This window comes from Echiichthys vipera (assembly GCF_963691815.1).
Source record: "Echiichthys vipera genome assembly, chromosome: 17".
Classification (NCBI taxonomy): domain Eukaryota; kingdom Metazoa; phylum Chordata; class Actinopteri; order Perciformes; family Trachinidae; genus Echiichthys; species Echiichthys vipera.
Window position 1 is genome coordinate 25,950,113 of NC_139842.1, and position 20,014 is coordinate 25,970,126.

The window sequence follows — 20,014 nt, forward strand, 5'->3', positions numbered from 1 at the left end:
CATACGTAGAAATAAACGTCTTTATTTATATGGCCTGCCTTCTGCATCTGCTTCTTCTTTAGTGTTTTACGGCAGCTGCATTCCTGCCGGAGTACAGGGTGAGAGTATTGCTTTACCATCAAAAAATATATTTAGTCTGAATTAATATTTACATTTTTTTGACAGGTTTGATAATGACTTTCTGTCGCGTTCTTTTTCCATTGTAGCAGCCAATAGTGGCCGACATTGCGGGCTGGCACCTCTATATTAAATCTGTGAATGTTCTCATTTGTCCAGGTCATCGTTATCCCCAAAGCAATTTCAGTCAAAAGCAACTGGACTTGGTTATCTGTCTAGGAATTGCTTTGGGGACACCTCTATATACATTCTCACAACGCCACTGCCTCACAATCTTTGGCTATGGGAATGATTAGGAAATAAAGTGTGATTTAACTTATTCATTATACACACTTTTAAAAAATGTTGATAATAATAATACTAATTATTATTATTATTATCATTACTATTATTTAAACCCATAATTCCACACTCCGACACAGTAGGTGGCGGTATGCATCTTTAAAGCTGCTTTGCGACCCTCCAATAACCACAGAAGAAGAAGTAACGCTAGAAGAAAAACTCGGGTTTTAAAATGGCTGACTCCCCGCAAAAGGTAGCAGTTGGGTGTCAGAAAACGCCTTCAAACACATTGAACGACGTTTGTCGAGTGTGTGATAACGCCTTTACTGAGAAAAAAGACAAACATAATTTGATCATTGGTGCCGAAGAGATGAAGCCTGCCTACACTCTAGCTCTGGAGCAGCTCACCGGACTTGTGGTTGAAACCACAGACGACGTCATAGCGGTGTGCGGCTCCTGCAGAACCTTACTAAACCGATACCACAGGAGCTCGTGTGAAGCTGAACGGATCAGTACATTAGTCAGGTCAATGTCAGTAGCGCATACCAGAGTTCAAAGATGTGCCAAGGCAACTCCGACTGACGGGAAACGGAAATCAACCGACGACGCCCGTGTCACAAAACGGATCAAAATCGAGAGTCTTGTGAGACGTCTGGGCTTTTCCGAGGTGCGTTCACCAGCTTTTGTGGTCGTGTGATCCGATACACGGATAAGCTAAATGTAACACACTGATGATTAAAACGGTTTAATGAAACCTTAAATACAGAGGTAAAATGGAACACCAACATGGTTTACATTTTCTACTCCCTTGTCATTTACAAGTGCCTTCATCATTTGAAGTGTTAACTTCAAACAGAAATGGCATAAATTAACATAAACAACATGTCCAGAGGCGGATCAATGCAGCCTAGACTGCAGCCTAGGGGCCCCAGATGTGCAGGGATTGGCCAGACCATTTGAAATGTTTTAATATTTACCTCACTAGGAAAAGTTGTTCTCCTATTGGGGCCCTTAGAAACATTAAAACCAATTAAGTCGCTGATTGGATAGATATGGGACATGTTTATCCAACCAGCTGTATTCATGTGGCCGGGTTCATAAGGTCATTTTTGTTGTCAAAGGATACGTCACTCAAGTAGAGCCGCAAAATGTCAGAAAGGAAATGTGATAGTGGAGCACGAAAAAGAAAAGCACAGCCACTGAAAGCAGCTGGACCAAGATCTACTGAAGAAAATTCCTTAATTGACAGGATTTTTTAAGGTTTCAGACTCTTCTTCTGTTCTAGCAGGGGATTTTTTTTCTTTCTGATAAAGCATGATTAATAATGTGGAGGGCCAAAACAAACAAGTTTATCTACAACAGTTTATCTGTAGCTACATTTACCGCCATTCATATTTCTGACTGAAACAATACTATGCTCTCTCAATATCTGACGGTAGAGATGAACAGTGATCTATGAGGAGCTGCCTAGACCAAAATGTAATACTTCAGTTACATATAGGCCTTCATACACTGGAGATCAAAATTAGAGAACAAATTATTAATACTTAATATTTATTCTGAAATTTTTATTTTTATTGTTCAGACTTTGATAGAATATCAGCTGTGTCTATACCACTGCTGTACTAGCATGTTTCTAAATAACCAAGGGACTTCACCAAAAACCTTTATTTTGTGGAAAAAATGTGATCAGAATTAGAGAACAGTAACCACTGTGTCAGAAGAGAAGATTTCAACAATGTTTTTTTTCTCTAGGATTCAAAAATGAACAGGAAGTGTAGAGGCCACAGCTTTGAATGACTTCAGCACATCTGCTCCCACAGGACATCACTAGTTTCTCACACTGCTCTGATCTGCGTCCATTCTGACTCACTCTCTTCCACAGTTCACTAACTGGAGTGGGTTTCTTACACATTACTTTGTCGCCAAGGATTTTCCAGAGATTCTCTGTGGGGTTTAGATCTGGATTCTTTGCTTCAGTGAACTGCTTCACCTGTTTTACAGTGTGACAGGGGGGATTGTCTTGCATGAAAATTGCAGCTGATTGGGAGACAGTTGCAGTGAAGGTGTTGCATGTTGCTGAATATTCACATGGAAATGGTAAATGGATTTGTACTTATATAACGCCTTTCTAATCTTCTGACTACTCAAGGCGCTTTCACAGTGTTTGTCACATTCACCCATTCACACAGACATTCACACTGATGGCAGTGGACATCTACATACCATCTAATCTAACCATTCACACCACAATCAGTGCGTTTTTGTAAACATCTTACCTGGAGTATTATCGTGTTTCTCGTCTGGACATGTGCCAGGGTTAGAACTCCCCCCTCTGCTGCAGTGGCTTTTGACCTGGAAATAAAATAAACCAGGAAGCAACGGCGTCGAAAACAACGTGAAAAAAGCAACAATAGAGCATTACCTTTAAACCGAGGGAGGGCTTCGCACGGCAACTAACATCACTACCAAGAAGACCTGTTTCTGGCGTTATTCTGTCCAAAAGTCGGCCATTTCCCCACGCTTGTGATTTTGACAATGGTGAACTGTTAAAAAAAGCCACATTCAGTCCAGCTGTATGTTGGCGGAGCGCCACCTACTGTACCTGAGGAAGAGTTATTTTCCCATTCAACCCCCTCTCATGCATACTGAAAGACTGAACCCAAAGTGTGTAAAGAAGTCAGTTAAGGTAGTGCAGAAATAAACCCCATGGAGAATCTCTGGAAAATCTTAGGCACATATTTTTACACTAATACAGTGCGTACATACATATCAATAGGCATGCAATCACATACAATTGCATCGATATTAGATAAATAAATATGAAATTTAAGTTGGTACTTGAAAGTTATGGAAGCAAGGGGTTTCACAACACATGTAGAAATCTTGCAAAAAATGTGGTAATGTTAATGTATGTATTCTCACCATCTCAGTTAAAGTAAAATGCCATGGAAAGTGGTCTCAACAGTCAAGGCCAAGTTAAAATGTGTCACCATCTCTTGTCTCTCATCCTGTCTCAGCCACAGCCTCAGTCCCAGCTCCAGTCCAAACAGCTACCTCAGCCATTTGCCCAGCTGTCTGATGAAGGAGCAGGGAGGAAGAAACTTGTCAACATTGCCCCAGCACTGCATTCACAGCCAATTCTGGTTTGTTAACTTTACTTTAAAATTACCATTCTGTCACGACCTCTGTTCTCTCAGCTACTGAGGTCTGTGTGTCATCGTAATAAATAGTGAGTTAGTGAGTTGAACTCTTTCTCAGCCTATCTCAATGTGACGCGTCGATGCAGTGCATCATGGGTACTGACGGCGGAGCGGTTAGTTTATTTAAGTTATTGTCTTTTAGCCTACTTTGACTGCAGTATACGAAGAAATGGGGAGGAGTTGCTGCCTTGTGAACATTGAACATTAACATTCATAACAGTGACTGAGTGCTTAACACGCCAGCAGCAGCAGCAGCAGCAGCAGCAACAACAAAAACAACACAGTGTTTGGCTGGAAAGGAAATTAAGTAAGAACAAATTCTAGCCTAATATAAGTCAAACAAATGCAATTAAATATCTAACAGCAGTTCCGTGTCAGCTTTTCATGCTTCAGCTTCCTGACTCTGTTCAGAGGAGGAGACACTTTTATTTTGTCTACTGGTCAAAGTCTCCGGAGTAAACTTCGGTCACTTCACTCAGCAGGAAAAATAACACATAGCTCCCCCTGAGCTGCTGTGAATACAACAGGTGTGAATATACTGCCGCTGTCATACAGTCTTTCTCCAATATCATTCTGTTTTTTACCACGTTTTTTTCATGTTAGTTCCTGAGTTGAGGTTGCGAATAAATCGGGCCACCTTAAATGTCAAAATGACAACAAACTATTTGTTTTCATTGTCTTTCTAGAATGAGATACACTTTAATAATGGTCAGATCTTGATGTTCTCAAAAAACTGTATCAATGTACAAAATAGGGGTGGGTGATATGGCAAAAATATCATATCACAATTATTTTACAGTAAAATCACGATCACAATTTTATCACGGTTTTCTACATTTATTTTTAATTATTATGCAAGTTACTGAACAGTGCAACCAAATCATTTCTCTATGTACAAATAGGCTATAGCCCTGAAAGAGAAACTATATAACAGAGCATTTAGGCCAAAGAACCTTTCTGAACAGACTTTAATCAGTTTGTGAAATTTTGCCAAATTTACTTGTGCCAATGGACCAGTTACCCAAGGCTACCTGTTTCCTCTGCTTGCTGCAGTGTGGCTGCTCTCCTCCCCGTTTCTCTCTTAGCCGACTGTTAAGGATGCTGTCTCTTTATGCGCTTGAAAAGGTTTGTTTTGTTACCATCTGATCTGCGCACCTTGTTTGACTGTGTGTGTGGCAGGTTTGGGCAGAAGGGCGGCCTCTGTAGTGTTGGCACTTGTTTCTTAAAAATATTAGGAGACTGCGGTTGCACAGGACATTTAACAGTTTTTAGGCACATATTTAAGCGCATATTTAGCTTTTTCCACACATTCTATGATTAATTGCGGACAGACAGCGCTGATGCGATGCAACAGTCTGACGCTCACGTGCTGTCAGGACACAGTAGTTTAGTTTTCACTTTTTCAGCCATCACTTCCCGCTACTCTCTGCCTGTAGTTTGCTATGATTGGTTGATCATAGCAAAGGGGGTGCTTTTTGGGGCGGTGCTTGAGGTGGACTAGCCAATAGTGTGATTTGGCTGAGGAAAAGAAAACCTGATTCCTCTGTGCAGAGCAGAGAACAGCAGTGGATTGAATGTGCCCTACAGACGATAATACGATCTCTCTGCTTTGGCAGATCGTCAACATGTTCTGATCCTTCACCTTCTTATATCGTCATATCGCCCAGCCCTAGTACAAACTGCGAATATTCTGCTCTTTCTTACTTTCTCACTTGGAGAAAGAAGTGCCGGAGCGCTCCAGCAGCACTGAGACTACAGGTAAAGCCTGAGATGCCATCACGCCCCAAAATGCATTGCTTGTTGATCCTGTGGTCTGGCGAGCTCAATTGCCATTCATTTTTCTGCGTAGAAAACAAAGCTAAGCTGTCCAGAGATAAAGGTGGCTGTCTTGATTTAACTTGTATGTAGTGATCTGAGAGTAAACCTCAGGCTGAATGTGAGTACTTGCAAATAAGTACTGGTACTAAGCAATTGCACATACATGTTTACTCTCATGCATTAACAAACATATATACTATACGCATACACATTAGGGAAACCAATTCACTTAAGCATGATTTTTTTTTCAAAACTATATTTTTATTTTTATTTTTAAAATGCCTGAATTGATAAAATTAGATTTCTTAATTATCGGCGATCCAGAGGTAGAAGGAACAAGTTAGTGCTGTTATTGTTGTAGCCTAGAAGTTTTGAGATCTCATATCTGTATTCAAACAAAACCAAAGTTAGAAAGCCGAAAGTACCAGACAGTTTATGATCTGTAAGGGAAACAAATTGAACCATCACAATTTAAATCCAAAGTATGGGAAACACGACACACATACAGTAAACCATAGAAACACTGGGTTTCACACAGGAACAGGCAGAGCTAGACACTTAATAATAGAATAGAATAGAAATACTTTATTGATCCCAAATGGGGAAATTGCTTGCAAACTCTGTCATGGACAGGTTTCATATTGTGGTGACAGAAATAGGACACATAGGAGTGCCCATCATGATCAGCTGCGGTCAAGCCGGCTGTCACTCGCATCTCAGTGGTCAAATCAACTACAACTGAAGCTCACACATGTTGACAAAAAGGCCCTGATTGACACAAACAACTAATGGATGAAACGACAGACATTTCTAAAGTAAAATCCTCTGTGATTGGACAGCAAATCCATCACTTATTAGTCACCTTTGGGACATATTGTCATTTGCCCCTCCCATTTTTATAATTATAATAATTATAATAATAAAGGCTACCACTAATAATAATAATAAAAATCTGAATAATAAGAATACTTCTACTACTAATTGTCATTATTGCTATTAATATTGCCATTATTATTATTATTATATTAATAAGTGAAGTAGTTCAACAGGGAGTTTAAAACAAAACACTGGAGGTGTAAATGAAAACAATATTTTTCTGACTTTTAATCTCATAAATTTACGACTTTTTTCTCATAGATTTGCTACTTTAATCTCATAAATCTGCAACTTTTTTCTCGAAATATTACCCCTCACGCGGGTCCATAAGTGATTTAATTTTTTTTCTCATTATTGGCCCTAATACTCCATCATACTTTCCACTGTTCACCAAGAATAGACATTTCATCTTGAAAGGCAATTTAAAATAAAAATAGAATAGAGAACAACAGGCTGAATAAGTGTACGTTATATGACGCATAAACAACGGACTGAGAACGTGCATGGTGTAACGTAACATATTACAATAAGAGTCATTCAAATAACTATAACATATAGAACATGCTATACGTTTACCAAACAATCTGTCACTAATCACTAAATCCAATGAACTCTTCTTCCTCGCGGTCACTTCTGAACAACTCCGCCAACTCCAAAGGTAGACAATGCGCCGCTTAGCTCAAGCATTAGCAGGTAGTGTTGTGGTTTTATGTTATTGCATGACTATTGTAGTGCGCATTGTGGGTGTCTATGATAAATATCATAAACGGAGGAGAGGCTGTAACATGTGCTCTTTTAGTAGCCGCACAACTTCATAACACACATACAGAAACAATCAATCACCGCACACACCGAGTGACACAGTCATGAACAGTCAAGCACCGAGTGCTTGATCAGATACACCACAGGTAGCATCTTTATTTCACAATGCACCTTTGCCATGACTCGCCCCTGCCGAATTTTGACTGGTTGATGTGTGTGTGTGACGATTGCTGATATACGACTAGTCTCTTACGTGACTGAGATAAATAATAGCCCGGGCTATTATTTGATATTTTACGTTAATGTGTTAATAATTTTACACATAAGTCGCTCCAGAGTATAAGTCGCACCCCCGGCCAAACTATGAAAAAAACTGCGACTTATAATCCGAAAAATACGGTAATGTGAGTCAAGGCTTACTCAAAGAAGCCACATTTTAATAGAATCAAAGATTATGAGTGCTGAAGCAGCCTTATGGAGACGGTGCTCAGCTGTCCGACCCAGTGTGAGTTGGAGAGGGTGGAGAGGATTATCCATGATGGATAACAGTTTTTTCAGTGTCCTCCTCTCCACCACAGCCTCCAGAGTGTCCTGTTTGCAGCCAATCACAGAGCCAGCCTTCCCGATCAGTTTGTTGAGTCTGTTGGTGTCGCTGGCTCCAATGCTGCTTCCCCAACAAACCACAGCAAAGAAAAGTACACTGGCCACCACAGACTGATAAAAGATCTCCAACATCCTGCTGCACACGTTGAAGGATCTCAGCTTCCTCAGGAAGTAAAGTCTGCCTGCTCATCCCCTTCTTGTAAACAGCTTCAGTGTAAGTTCTCCAGTCCAGTCTGTGGTTGATGGTAACACCCAGGTACTTGTAATCCTCCACTGCCTCCATATCATTTCCCAGAATGCACAGAGGTTGGAAAGCCGTCTTCCTTTTCTTCCTAAGATCTATCACCATCTCTCTGGTCTTGCTGATGTTCAGCCGCAGGTGATTCTGTCGAGTCCACTTCACAAAGTTGTCGACCAGTGCCCTGTACTCCTCCTCCTGTCCCTCACTTATACACCCAACAACAGCCAAGTTGTCAGAAAACTTTTGCAGGTGACACGACTCAGTGTTGTACTGAAAGTCAGTGGTGTATAAGGTGAACAGGAAGGAAGACAGTACAGTCCCCTGATGAGCTCCTGTATCACTAACCATTACATCAGACTGAACACTGCCCATACGGACAAACTGTGGCCTGCCTGTCAGGTAGTCAGTAATCCAGGAGATCATTGTGTCGTCTACTCCCATCACCCGCAGTTTCTCCCCCAGTAGCAGTGGCTGAATGGTGTTAAAAGCACTAGAGAAATCAAAGAATGTGATTCTCACAGTACCTCCTCCACCATCCAGGTGCAAATGGGCTCGTTGCAGCAGGTTGATGACAGCGTCACCCCCAAGTGGGGCTGGTAAGCAAATTGCAGAGGATCTAGCAGGGCTCTCACCTGCGGCCTCAGGTTGACCAAAACCAATCTCTCCAGCACCTTAATGACGTAAGATGTGATGGCCACTGGTCGATAGTCATTGAGGTCTGATGGTGTCTACTTCTTTGGAACAGGAACCAGGCAGGAAGTCTTCCAAAGCACTGGTATTCTCTCCTGACCTCTCCTGACCAAGGCTCAGGTTGTAGAGGTGCTCAGTGTAAGCATTGCAGTCTTCCTTCTTCATCACAAAGAGCTCAAAACGCTCCGTTAGAACAGGAGATAGCTAGCTGGCACATGTCTTCAGGATCCTGGGGCTGATACCGTCAGGGCCTGCAGCCTTATGCTGGTGGAGTCTCTCCAGCTGTCTCCTAACCTGGCCTGCAGTCACAGTCATGTGGAGGATGAGGAGGCGGAGGAGGAGGAGGCAGAGGAGGAGGAGGCAGAGGAGGAGGAGGAGGTGGAGGAGGAAGACGTGGAGGAGGAGGAGCGGTGCGGCACAGGAGAGCTCACAGCAGTGGATTGAGGGGGGAGGGGAGAAAGCATTTGGGGCAGTGAGGGTGTGTGGAGGTCTGAAGGTGTCATGGAGACGACAGAAGGCTGTGAGCTGAACCTATTGAATCTGTTCAGCTCGTTTGCCCTCTCCAGGCTGCCTGATGACTGTCTGCCGCTCACCTTACACCCAGTGATCTGCTTCATACCAGTCCACACATACCTCACATTGTTCTGCTGGAGTTTGGCCTCCAGCTTCCTCCTGTAGACGTCTTTACAGGTCATCAGCATATCCCTGAGTTCATGCTGCACTCTCCTCAGTTCTTCCCTGTCTCCAGACCTGAACGCCCTCTTCTTCTTGTTAAGAAGGGCTTTCAGGTCATTGGTGATCCACGGCTTATTATTAGAGAAGCAGCTCACAGTCCGGGTTGGCATGGTGGTGCATTCACAGAACCTGATGTATTCTGTGATGCAGTCGGTCATGCTGTCCAGATCCTCTCCATGTGGCTCAACAAGTGCTTCCCAGTCTGTCGACTCAAAGCAGTCCTGTAGTGCGTCGGCAGCCTCCTGAGTCCACCTCCTCATGCTCCTAGTGTGGACAGGCTGCCACTGAACAAGGGAAATATACTTAGGGGTCAGCAGAACCAGGTTGTGGTCAGATCTTCCAAGAGGGGGGAGGGCTGTGGGACTGTATGCATCCTTAGCATTTGCATACAACAGATCCAGTGTGTTACAGTCTCTGGTGGGGCAGTCAACATACTGGTGAAATGTTGGAAGGGTTTTATCCAGTGAGACGTGATTAAAATCCCCAGTGATGACAATAAATGCGTTAGGATGCAGCGTCTGTATCTGGGCAACAGCGGAGTGGATGACGTCACAGCCCAGCGCTGCATCAGCTGAAGGAGGAACGTACACACCGATAATGATGGCAGACGTGAATTCCCAGGGCAAATAATAAGGCCTCATCCCCACAGTCAACAGTTCAATGTCCGGGGTACAGAGACGTTTCTTCACGTGAACGTGTCCGGGATTACACCACCTCTCACTCACGTACAGTGCAATCCCTCCTCCTTTTTTCTTTCCGCTGCTTGTCACGTCCCTGTCCGCCCGAATAGTGCTGAAGCCGGGAATCGCCATGCTGTGTTCCGGGATGTGTGAATGCAGCCATGTCTTTGTGAAACACAACACACTGCACATATTCCCTCTGAGCCTTTATCAGCACGACGAGCTCGTCCGTCTTGTTCCCCAGAGACCTCACGTTTCCCATGACGATCTCCGGTACAGCAGGCCTCTGTCTCCTCCTCTTCACCCTCTGTTTTACTCCAGCTCTGCAGCCACGGCTTCTCCTCCGCAGCTCCTTCAGGACCTCAGGTCTGGCTCCGGGCAGCAGTACAGGTTTACACAGCGCAATCAGCTGGTCGCGTTTGTAAACAATGCGCTCAGTGATGCGCTCCTGACCCTCCATTGCTAGGGTTAGCACAACCATCACAAAAACAAAAACATCACAAAAAGTGCCGTAAAAGTTAAAAAAAGAAGAAAAAAAGAAAGGTGTTCGTCCTCTCCCAGTCTCCGGAGAAGAGTCGCCAAAAATTCAGCAAAAACCAGAACACAAACACAACAAAAACTTTTTAAAAACTTAAAAACCCACGGCAGCTGCTGTTACAGGCTGCCGCCTAGTACGGCGCCATAGTAACATTAAGGTGAATAGAATCGGTCCAAAGACAGAACCCTGTGGAACTGGCAACTCATTTCTCAAGGATTTTAGAGAGAAAAGGAAGGTTAGATATAGGTCTATAGTTGGCTAGAACCTCTGGATCAAGACTCGGCTTTTTAGGAAGAGGTATAATTATAGCTACTTTAAATGACTGTGGTACATAACCTGCTAGTAAAGACATGTTAATCATATCTAGTACAGGGGGGCTCTAAGGTTGATGTTTGAAACAAACATCAACCTTGGAAGTACGTGAGACTGTCCATATGCTTATTATATCAAGTAATATTTATGTTAAAGCTGTGCTGTGGTTTATTTTCTTTTTGCTAAATTAGAATACAGCACGCCTTTTAAATAACATTGACATTTTTTAAATTAAATAACAACTAAGATAAATTCACAAAAAAAATTGAAAATAAGAATAAGTTGGTCCCCAAGTGTGTTTATCTTAGAGTGTAAATACAGCGTCTTTTTCAGCAATAACATTAATTAAATAAGTCATCGAGTAAGTTTTTTAGGTGTAAAAACTATTAACGGAAAATTCCGGAGAGTCGCTCATAAATCATCAATGGGCTCCTTCCTTTTGGATTGACTTTGGTAATGGACTTGAATGGACTTTACTACGAGAGGAGCTGGTACAGGGGCCAGTAGGTAAGTCTTTAAAACACTCTTCTAATAAACTCTGGGTTGACTAACTACGTTGTTGGTGCTTTGTTTTCTGTGTAGGGACTCTTCTCATGCTGCTGCAGAGGTTTGCTGTTATTTTGAGCAGTATTAGTGGTTAAAAGAGACGTTTTAATGCCTTCACTGTGCTGCCCCGGGCTAATCAGTGTTAGCCACATCCAGGCTCTTAGTGACTCTCCAGGGGTTTCTCTGTTAATAGCTTATACACAACTGTCTCGATGGCTTATTTGATGGTTGAATTGCCCAAAAAGACGGTGGGAGGATTTTAAGCCGTAATTACACTTTAAACCAAAGCAGTCATGTCTACTCAAAGCCATGACTTTGGAAGATTGATACATATAATGACAAGATAAGCTTCCCTATATCAGGTTATGGGTAGTATTTAAATACATTGATAGTAACTTTTATTTTCTTGCCCAACTTTACCATCTCTGTTATTCCAGTCTACCAACAGGCACATCACCATCCAGGTGACAGGTGTCACCCCTTCACTGCAGAAATGCACAGACTGCTGCAACAGGATCCATTGTCCATTCTGCATTCCAAAGATTTTTCAGCCAGCTACGAAGTCCAAGGTCCTGAAACATCTGGAGGCCCACAAGAGAAAGGCAGTGAAGCACAACGGTAATTCCTGTTGTATTCGTTGACCACTGACACATTAAGCTGTTTTTAGTAATTCACCAAGATGTGGAAACAAAAACGTTTCTGTTTGACATTTGAATGTGTTTACTTTCCAGAGCTCACAATCTTCAAATGCAATCTTAATTGCAACAAGATTGCTCATTTCCACTGTCCCTCCTGCCAAGACATATGTTCCAGAAGAGACAGGTTTCTAGCTCATCTTCTTATTTGTGCTGAGAAGATGGAGGAGCAGGGTGACAGTGGTACCCTGACAACTGCATCCAATGAAGAAGTAATCACCACTGAAGAAATTAAACCAACCAACGTGGACATCACTAGTGCGACAGCCACAGAAGTCAAAACATCCTGTGTCAAGCAAACAAAGAATTCAGCCAAAGTAAGCAAGGCCAAATTGATATTAGTTAATTGCCTCCATTGTGCTTTATCATTCAACAAAGAAAATTTAAAATGTCACATTCACAGGAAACATTCTGAACATCCAATTGAAATAAGCCCAACATCAACTCTAGACTATGAATATTGAGATCACAACAATGGTCTGCATGCTGTTGTTAAAACATCACAAGGATCTAGTGTCCCACGACATGTGGCACAGAAGACATGGGGTCAATCCCATTTTGATGTGAGTCCATCCACTGTCAGACAAATGCAGAGATTGAGAAGAAACTTTGGTGTGGTTATTCCTCAATATATATTTATATCCAATAACAATGATATCCTCAACCAAAAATAAAAATCGATTCTATTAGACATAGTAATAAAATTACTTAATTCTAATGGTCAATTGTTGTGGTGTTGTCGCACCAGGGTGATGTTCTCTGGGGCTGCAGCTGGATACTATTGCTTGTGGCTGCTTCTGATTCTTTTTATGTTCAGGCTCAATCTGCTCAGAGTTGATTGAAGTAACCCTGATCAGCTCTTCTGGAACAGAAAACAGAGTTTCTCGTCTCAGGTTGGATCAAATCAGAGGCTTAGGCTCAGAGTTTGTTGAGCCTACATTCGGAAATGGGGTCCCGTGGGTTTCATTATCTTTGATGGCGAAGATTTTTCCCAGGCCCCTTCTAGTTTGTTCTGTACCTCTGACGAGGATCATACTCCATAGTTAATGTTGATATTAAGAGGTTATAATGTTCTGTTTATTCAAGCTCGGTGTTTTATAAAATGGCCGTCACAACATTTACGTTGCTCTTGTTTGTCACGATAACCTCGCCCCCAGCCCCTGACATTCTAGTCTTGTGGAAAGTAGAGTCCAGCTGCAGCCCCTTGTGCAAAAAAAACACCCAGGTGAGGTGGAAGTACCCTGGTTGGACAGAAGCGATTTAAAAAATAAAAACGGTTAAACACCTCCCTCAGAAACCGATAGCTTTATGAAGGAAGGAAGAAAGGATGTTTTTTTGCTGTTTGAAAAAAACATTAACCTTGGAAGTAAGTGAGATTGTCCATATGCTTATTATCTCAAGTAATATTTATGTTAAAGCTGTGCCTTGGTTTATTTTCTTTTTGCTAAAGTAGAATACAAAAATTTAAAATTAGCCACACTTTAGCCTTAGTCATGAAAGTAAGTGAGCTTTTCATCGTAATTATTTAACAAATGTTTTCTCTGGAAGTGTAGGTGTAACTGATGTGAATGGCGTTTAGGAAGGCCCTACAGAAGTGTTCTTTCCAACATTTATTGGCTTTCAGTCGCTTCTTTCCTGCATATCAGATACAATAGGATTGAAGGCAACTTTGTAGGTACAGAAAAAACAATGTGCTGCAAGATCATTTCCATAAGGAACTTAAATCAAAATGACATTCAATAAAATAATAACTAAGGTAAAATTCACCAAAAAAGAAGAAATTGGTCCCCAAGTGTGTTTATCTTATGGAGCCTTCCGTCCTATGGAAAATTGGTAAATACCAAAATCCAAACTGAAAATTTCACATGAACATGCGGTAATTTCCCCTGGGAAACTCGTAGAATACTTTGATTCACAATTTGCCGAGATGAGATAACCTTTGACCTTTTCAACATGGCGGCGCGCAAGAGTCTACTTTATTACAACAACACTGTTTTTGAGCTGGAAGATTATGTGCTTCAGATTATAGTAGACCAAGCTTATGTAGCTAAAACAGAAAGATTAGCTATGACTTTTGTGATTTTTGACTGAAATTGCTTTGAGGATCACTTTTGTCCTTTAAAAAATCTTCTATTCATGTTCTATAAAAAATACAGTACATTATTTACCGTTTGTCTTCTGATACATCCTCTTTTTACTGCAGCTGATGAATTAGACAGTTTAAAATGGTTTCCCCCAAGTAACAGGTCAGGATTTGTGGGTCCGCCATGTTTGATTTAACTACCACAACAAACGCACTTGAACACAACACACTGGTAATGTCCAGTTTACAAGTGGAAAGGATCATCTGTTCCATAGCACGTGAAGGCAGTATTAAAGTGAAAATATTGCGTAACATCCCATTAAATACATTGATGGTAACTTTTATTTTCTTGCCCAACTTTACCATCTCTGTTATTCCAGTCTACCAACAGGCACATCACCATCCAGGTGACAGGTGTCACCCCTTCACTGCAGAAATGCACAGACTGCTGCAACAGGATCCATTGTCCATTCTGCAGTCCAAAGATCTTTCAGCCAGCTATGAAGTCCAAGGTCCTGAAACATCTGGAGGCCCACAAGAGAAAGGCAGTGAAGCACAACGGTAATACCTGTTGTATTCGTTGACCTCTGACACATTAAGCTACTTTCAGTAATGCACCAAGATGTGGAAACAAAAACGTTTCTGTTTGACATTTGAATGTGTTTACTTTCCAGAGCTCACAATCTTCAAATGCAATCTTAATTGCAACAAGATTGCTCATTTCCACTGTCCCTCCTGCCAAGACATATGTTCCAGAAGAGACAGGTTTCTAGCTCATCTTCTTATTTGTGCTGAGAAGATGGAGGAGCAGGGTGACAGTGGTACCCTAACAACTGCATCCAATGAAGAAGTAATCACCCCTGAAGAAATTAAACCAACCAACATGGACATCACTAGTGCGACAGCCACAGAAGTCAAAACATCCTGTGTCAAGCAAACAAAGAATTCAGCCAAAGTAAGCAAGGCCAAATTGATATTAGTTAATTGCCTCCATTGTGCTTTATCATTAAACAAAGAAAATTTAAAATGTCACATTCACAGGAAACATTCTGAACATCCAATTGAAATAAGCCCAACATCAACTTTAGGCTGTGAATATTGAGATCACAACAATGGTCTGCATGCTGTTGTTAAAACATCACAAGGATCTAGTGTCCCACGACATGTGGCACAGAAGACATGGGGTCAATCCCAGGTCTGATGTGAGTCCATCCACTGTCAGACAAATGCAGAGATAGAGAAGAAACTTTGGTGTGGTTATTCCTCGATATATATTTATATCCAATAACGATGATATCCTTAACTAAAAATAAAAATCGATTCTATTAGACATAGTAATAAAATTACCTAATTCTAATGGTCAATTGTTGTCGTGTTGTCGCACCAGGGTGTTGTTCTCTGGGGCTGCAGCTGGATACTATTGCTTGTGGCTGCTTCCAGGGAAACAGACTATTACCTGCCAAATGACAGAGCTGACACAAGCCTGTTTGGTATGAACAAAGAGGTTATAATATTTTATAATTATTATAACCTCTGGTGTAAATATGAAACCTCACCCAGTCGGGCCTGCTGAGATGAAGACGATGTGGGTGAGCTGCAGTCCAGTGGCTGTAGCTCCAAGGCCCTGTTTCAGAAAGCAGGGTGATTTTTCAGTAGTTAGTAGATAGTTTTAAAACCTCAACTATATTTTTAAATTATGAATTAAAGGAGAACACAAAACGCAACTTCCTTGTGTTAACTTATTGACACTTTTTCCTCCTCTGACTCGGGCTCTTTTCTTTAAAGATAAATGTGTACAGGTGCATATACATGCATTTATAGCTCTACATCCAAAGGATTAAAATGGAGGCTCTGCCTTTTATTTACCTGTTGCCATGGTGAATGGTAGTATCAGAGCTCCATTGATGATGCTTTTTATGTTCAGGCTCAATCTGCTCAGAGTTGATTGAAGTAACCCTGATCAGCTCTTCTGGAACAGAAAACAGAGTTTCCCATCTCAGGTTGGATCAAATCAGAGGCTTAGGCTCAGAGTTTGTTGAGCCAACGTTCGGAAATAGGGTCCCGGGGGTTTCATTATCTTCGATGGCGAAGATTTTTCCCAGGCCCCTTCTGGTTTGTTCTGTACCTCTGACGAGGATCATACTCCATAGTTAATGTTGATATTAAGAGGTTATAATGTTCTGTTTATTCAAGCTCGGTGTTTTATAAAATGGCCGTCACAACATTTACGTTGCTCTTGTTTGTCACGATAACCTCGCCCCCAGCCACTGACATTCTAGTCTTGTGGAAAGTAGAATCCAGCTGCACCCCCTTGTGCAACAAAAACACCCAGGTGAGGTGGAAGTACCCCGGTTGGACAGAAGCGATTTAAAAAATAAAAACGGTTAAACACCTCCCTCAGAAACCGATAGCTTTATGAAGGAAGGAAGAAAGGATGTTTTTTTGCTGTTTGAAAAAAACATTAACCTTGGAAGTAAGTGAGACTGTCCATATGCTTATTATCTCAAGTAATATTTATGTTAAAGCTGTGCCTTGGTTTATTATCTTTTTGCTAAAGTAGAATACCGCACGCCTTTTGAAAAATTAGCCGCACTTTAGCCTTAGTCATGAAAGTAAGTGAGCTTTTCATCGTAATTATTTAACAAATGTTTTCTCTGGAAGTGTAGGTGTAACTGATGTGAATGGCGTTTAGGAAGGCCCTACAGAAGTGTTCTTTCCAACATTTATTGGCTTTCAGTCGCTTCTTTCCTGCATATCAGATACAATAGGATTGAAGGCAACTTTGTAGGTACAGAAAAAACAATGTGCTGCAAGATCATTTCCATAAGGAACTTAAATCAAAATGACATTCAATAAAATAATTCATTCATCTTCAACCGCTTATCCCGGGGTCGGGGTTGCGGGGGTGCTGGAGCCGATCCCAGCTGACATCGGGCGTAAGGCAAAATTCACCAAAAAAGAAGAAATTGGTCCCCAAGTGTGTTTATCTTATGGAGCCTTCCGTCCTATGGAAAATTGGTAAATACCAAAATCCAAACTGAAAATTTCACATGAACATGCGGTAATTTCCCCTGGGAAACTCGTAGAATACTTTGATTCACAATTTGCCGAGATGAGATAACCTTTGACCTTTTCAACATGGCGGCGCGCAAGAGTCTACTTTATTACAACAACACTGTTTTTGAGCTGGAAGATTATGTGCTTCAGATTATAGTAGACCAAGCTTATGTAGCTAAAACAGAAAGATTAGCTATGACTTTTGTGATTTTTGACTGAAATTGCTTTGAGGATCACTTTTGTCCTTCTATTCATGTTCTATAAAAAATACAGTACATTATTTACCGTTTGTCTTCTGATACATCCTCTTTTTGTTGCAGCTGATGAATTAGATAGTTTAAAATGGTTTCCCCCAAGTAACAGGTCAGGATTTGTGGGTCCGCCATGTTTGATTTAACTACCACAACAAACGCACTTGAACACAACACACTGGTAATGTCCAGTTTACAAGTGGAAAGGAACATCTGTTCCATAGCACATGAAGGCAGTATTAAAGTGAAAATATGGCGTAACATCCCAAGTAGTCTTTTTCAGCAATTACATTCATCGAATAAGCCATCGAGACAGTTGTTTAGGTGTATAAACTATTAACGGAGAAATCCCTGAGAGTTACTTATAAATTGGAAGAGACGACAGACTCATTCCAATCATTAATGGGCTCCTTCCCTTTGGATTGACTTTGGTAATCTACTTGAAAGGACTTTACTATGAGAGGAGCTGGTACAGGGGCCAGTAGGTAAGTCTTTAAAACACACTTTTAATAAACTCTGGGTTCACTAACTACGTTGTTGGTGCTTTGTTTTATGTGTAGAGACTCTTCTCATGCTACTGTAGAGGTTTGCTGTTATTTTGAGCAGTATTAGTGATTTAAAGACGTTTTAATGCCTTCACTGTGCTGCCCCGAGCTAATCAGTGATAGCCACATCCGGGCTCTTAGTGACTCTCCGGGGGTTTCTCTGTTAATAGCTAATACACAAAGAAAACTGCCTCGATGGCTTATTTGATGGTCAAATTGCCCAAAAAGACGGTGGGAGGATTTTAAGCCGTAATTACACTTTAAACCAAAGCAGTCATGTCTACTCAAAGCCATGACTTTGGAAGATTGATACATATAATGACAAGATAAGCTTCCCTATATCAGGTTATGGGTAGTATTTAAATACATTGATAGTAACTTTTATTTTCTTGCCCAACTTTACCATCTCTGTTATTCCAGTCTACCAACAGGCACATCACCATCCAGGTGACAGGTGTCACCCCTTCACTGCAGAAATGCACAGACTGCTGCAACAGGATCCATTGTCCATTCTGCATTCCAAAGATTTTTCAGCCAGCTACGAAGTCCAAGGTCCTGAAACATCTGGAGGCCCACAAGAGAAAGGCAGTGAAGCACAACGGTAATTCCTGTTGTATTCGTTGACCACTGACACATTAAGCTGTTTTTAGTAATTCACCAAGATGTGGAAACAAAAACGTTTCTGTTTGACATTTGAATGTGTTTCCTTTCCAGAGCTCACAATCTTCAAATGCAATCTTAATTGCAACAAGATTGCTCATTTCCACTGTCCCTCCTGCCAAGTCATATTTTCCAGAAGAGACAGGTTTCTAGCTCATCTTCTTATTTGTGCTGAGAAGATGGAGGAGCAGGGTGACAGTGGTACCCTGACAACTGCATCCAATGAAGAAGTAATCACCACTGAAGAAATTAAACCAACCAACATGGACATCACTAGTGCGACAGCCACAAAAACAGTCCAAATGTTACAAGTTTATTTTATGTGATTGCACATTTCATACACAATAGTAAATATAAGCCATAGTGTAAAGCACTCAACTTTTTTTTGCTGTATACAGTATATAGATATTGCTATACTTTCATACATGTACCTAATGGACGTTATCGTTGTTAGTCATTCTATTAAAGATACCATGCACAGATGGTAAAATACACAAGATGTTGATACATGTCATCACTGAGTATAAAGGTGGTGGAGTATATTTCAGTTTCCAACCGCATAATAAAAGTCAATAATGCTTTAGTTCAACTAACTCATGCCTCTGCAATTTTTCAAATAAATACTGCCTCTTCAAAATCGGTTGCGATTGCTCTCAGACTGCAAGGGAAGCTCGTCTCCCCCTAAAATGTCACCAAAAAAAAAAGAAAAAGTGTTGAAATATGTACTGCTGTGTGTACATTTCATTGACTAAATAGGCGCTAGAAAGTCTTCATCTTTTGTTCAGAATCAGCTCCTTATCACAGGTAACCGGAGCAACTTCCTTCTCATTCATCCCCACAGCACCACAGCTCTTTACACAGTCCGACGCTCAGCTTCTACTGACTTTAATGGGTAAGCAAAGAGCGGGTTGTTCCACTGCAGCCAAACTAGACGCTCATTGGATAAATGCTGGGCTTTGTGCCGCCAATCGTATAGAAGAGAGCAACCCTACGTCACGTAAAAGGCCGCACCTCCTCTCTGGTGAAGACCTCAATGTTCCATAGGCACTAATAGGAAAAACAGGAATGAGTACTGAGTTTATAAGAACAAATCCAATTATATTTGAGAAAAATACAAGTAATATTTCCATATTTGTTGATAGAATGATGGCAGAAAGATGACAGAAAGATGGCAGTGAGTGTGAGTGTCAGAGAGAGAAAGATCATTTAACCTCAGGTGGACAAAGCCTTGGCTGTTTGTTTTCTTTCACTGAGCTAAACTAAAACCACAGTATATTAAGGACAGAGAAAGGGATCGTTGTCATCGTTCTGCATTACCTG

The 20,014-nt window shown here is 41.3% G+C and overlaps 1 protein-coding gene across 1 annotated transcript; it reads left to right on the plus strand.

Annotated features, from left to right (window-relative positions):
* Window positions 1-639: 639 nt before the first annotated feature.
* LOC310959336 (uncharacterized protein) lies at window positions 640-19,146 on the plus strand. The gene is made up of 8 exons (XM_083930641.1): window positions 640-1,066; window positions 3,420-3,545; window positions 11,841-12,021; window positions 12,135-12,415; window positions 14,562-14,742; window positions 14,856-15,136; window positions 18,455-18,635; window positions 18,749-19,146. Exons 1-8 carry the CDS (start codon window positions 770-772, stop codon window positions 19,018-19,020), a joined length of 1,800 nt encoding a protein of 599 aa, XP_083786767.1. The 5' UTR covers window positions 640-769; the 3' UTR covers window positions 19,021-19,146.
* The last annotated feature ends 868 nt before the right edge of the window (window positions 19,147-20,014 follow it).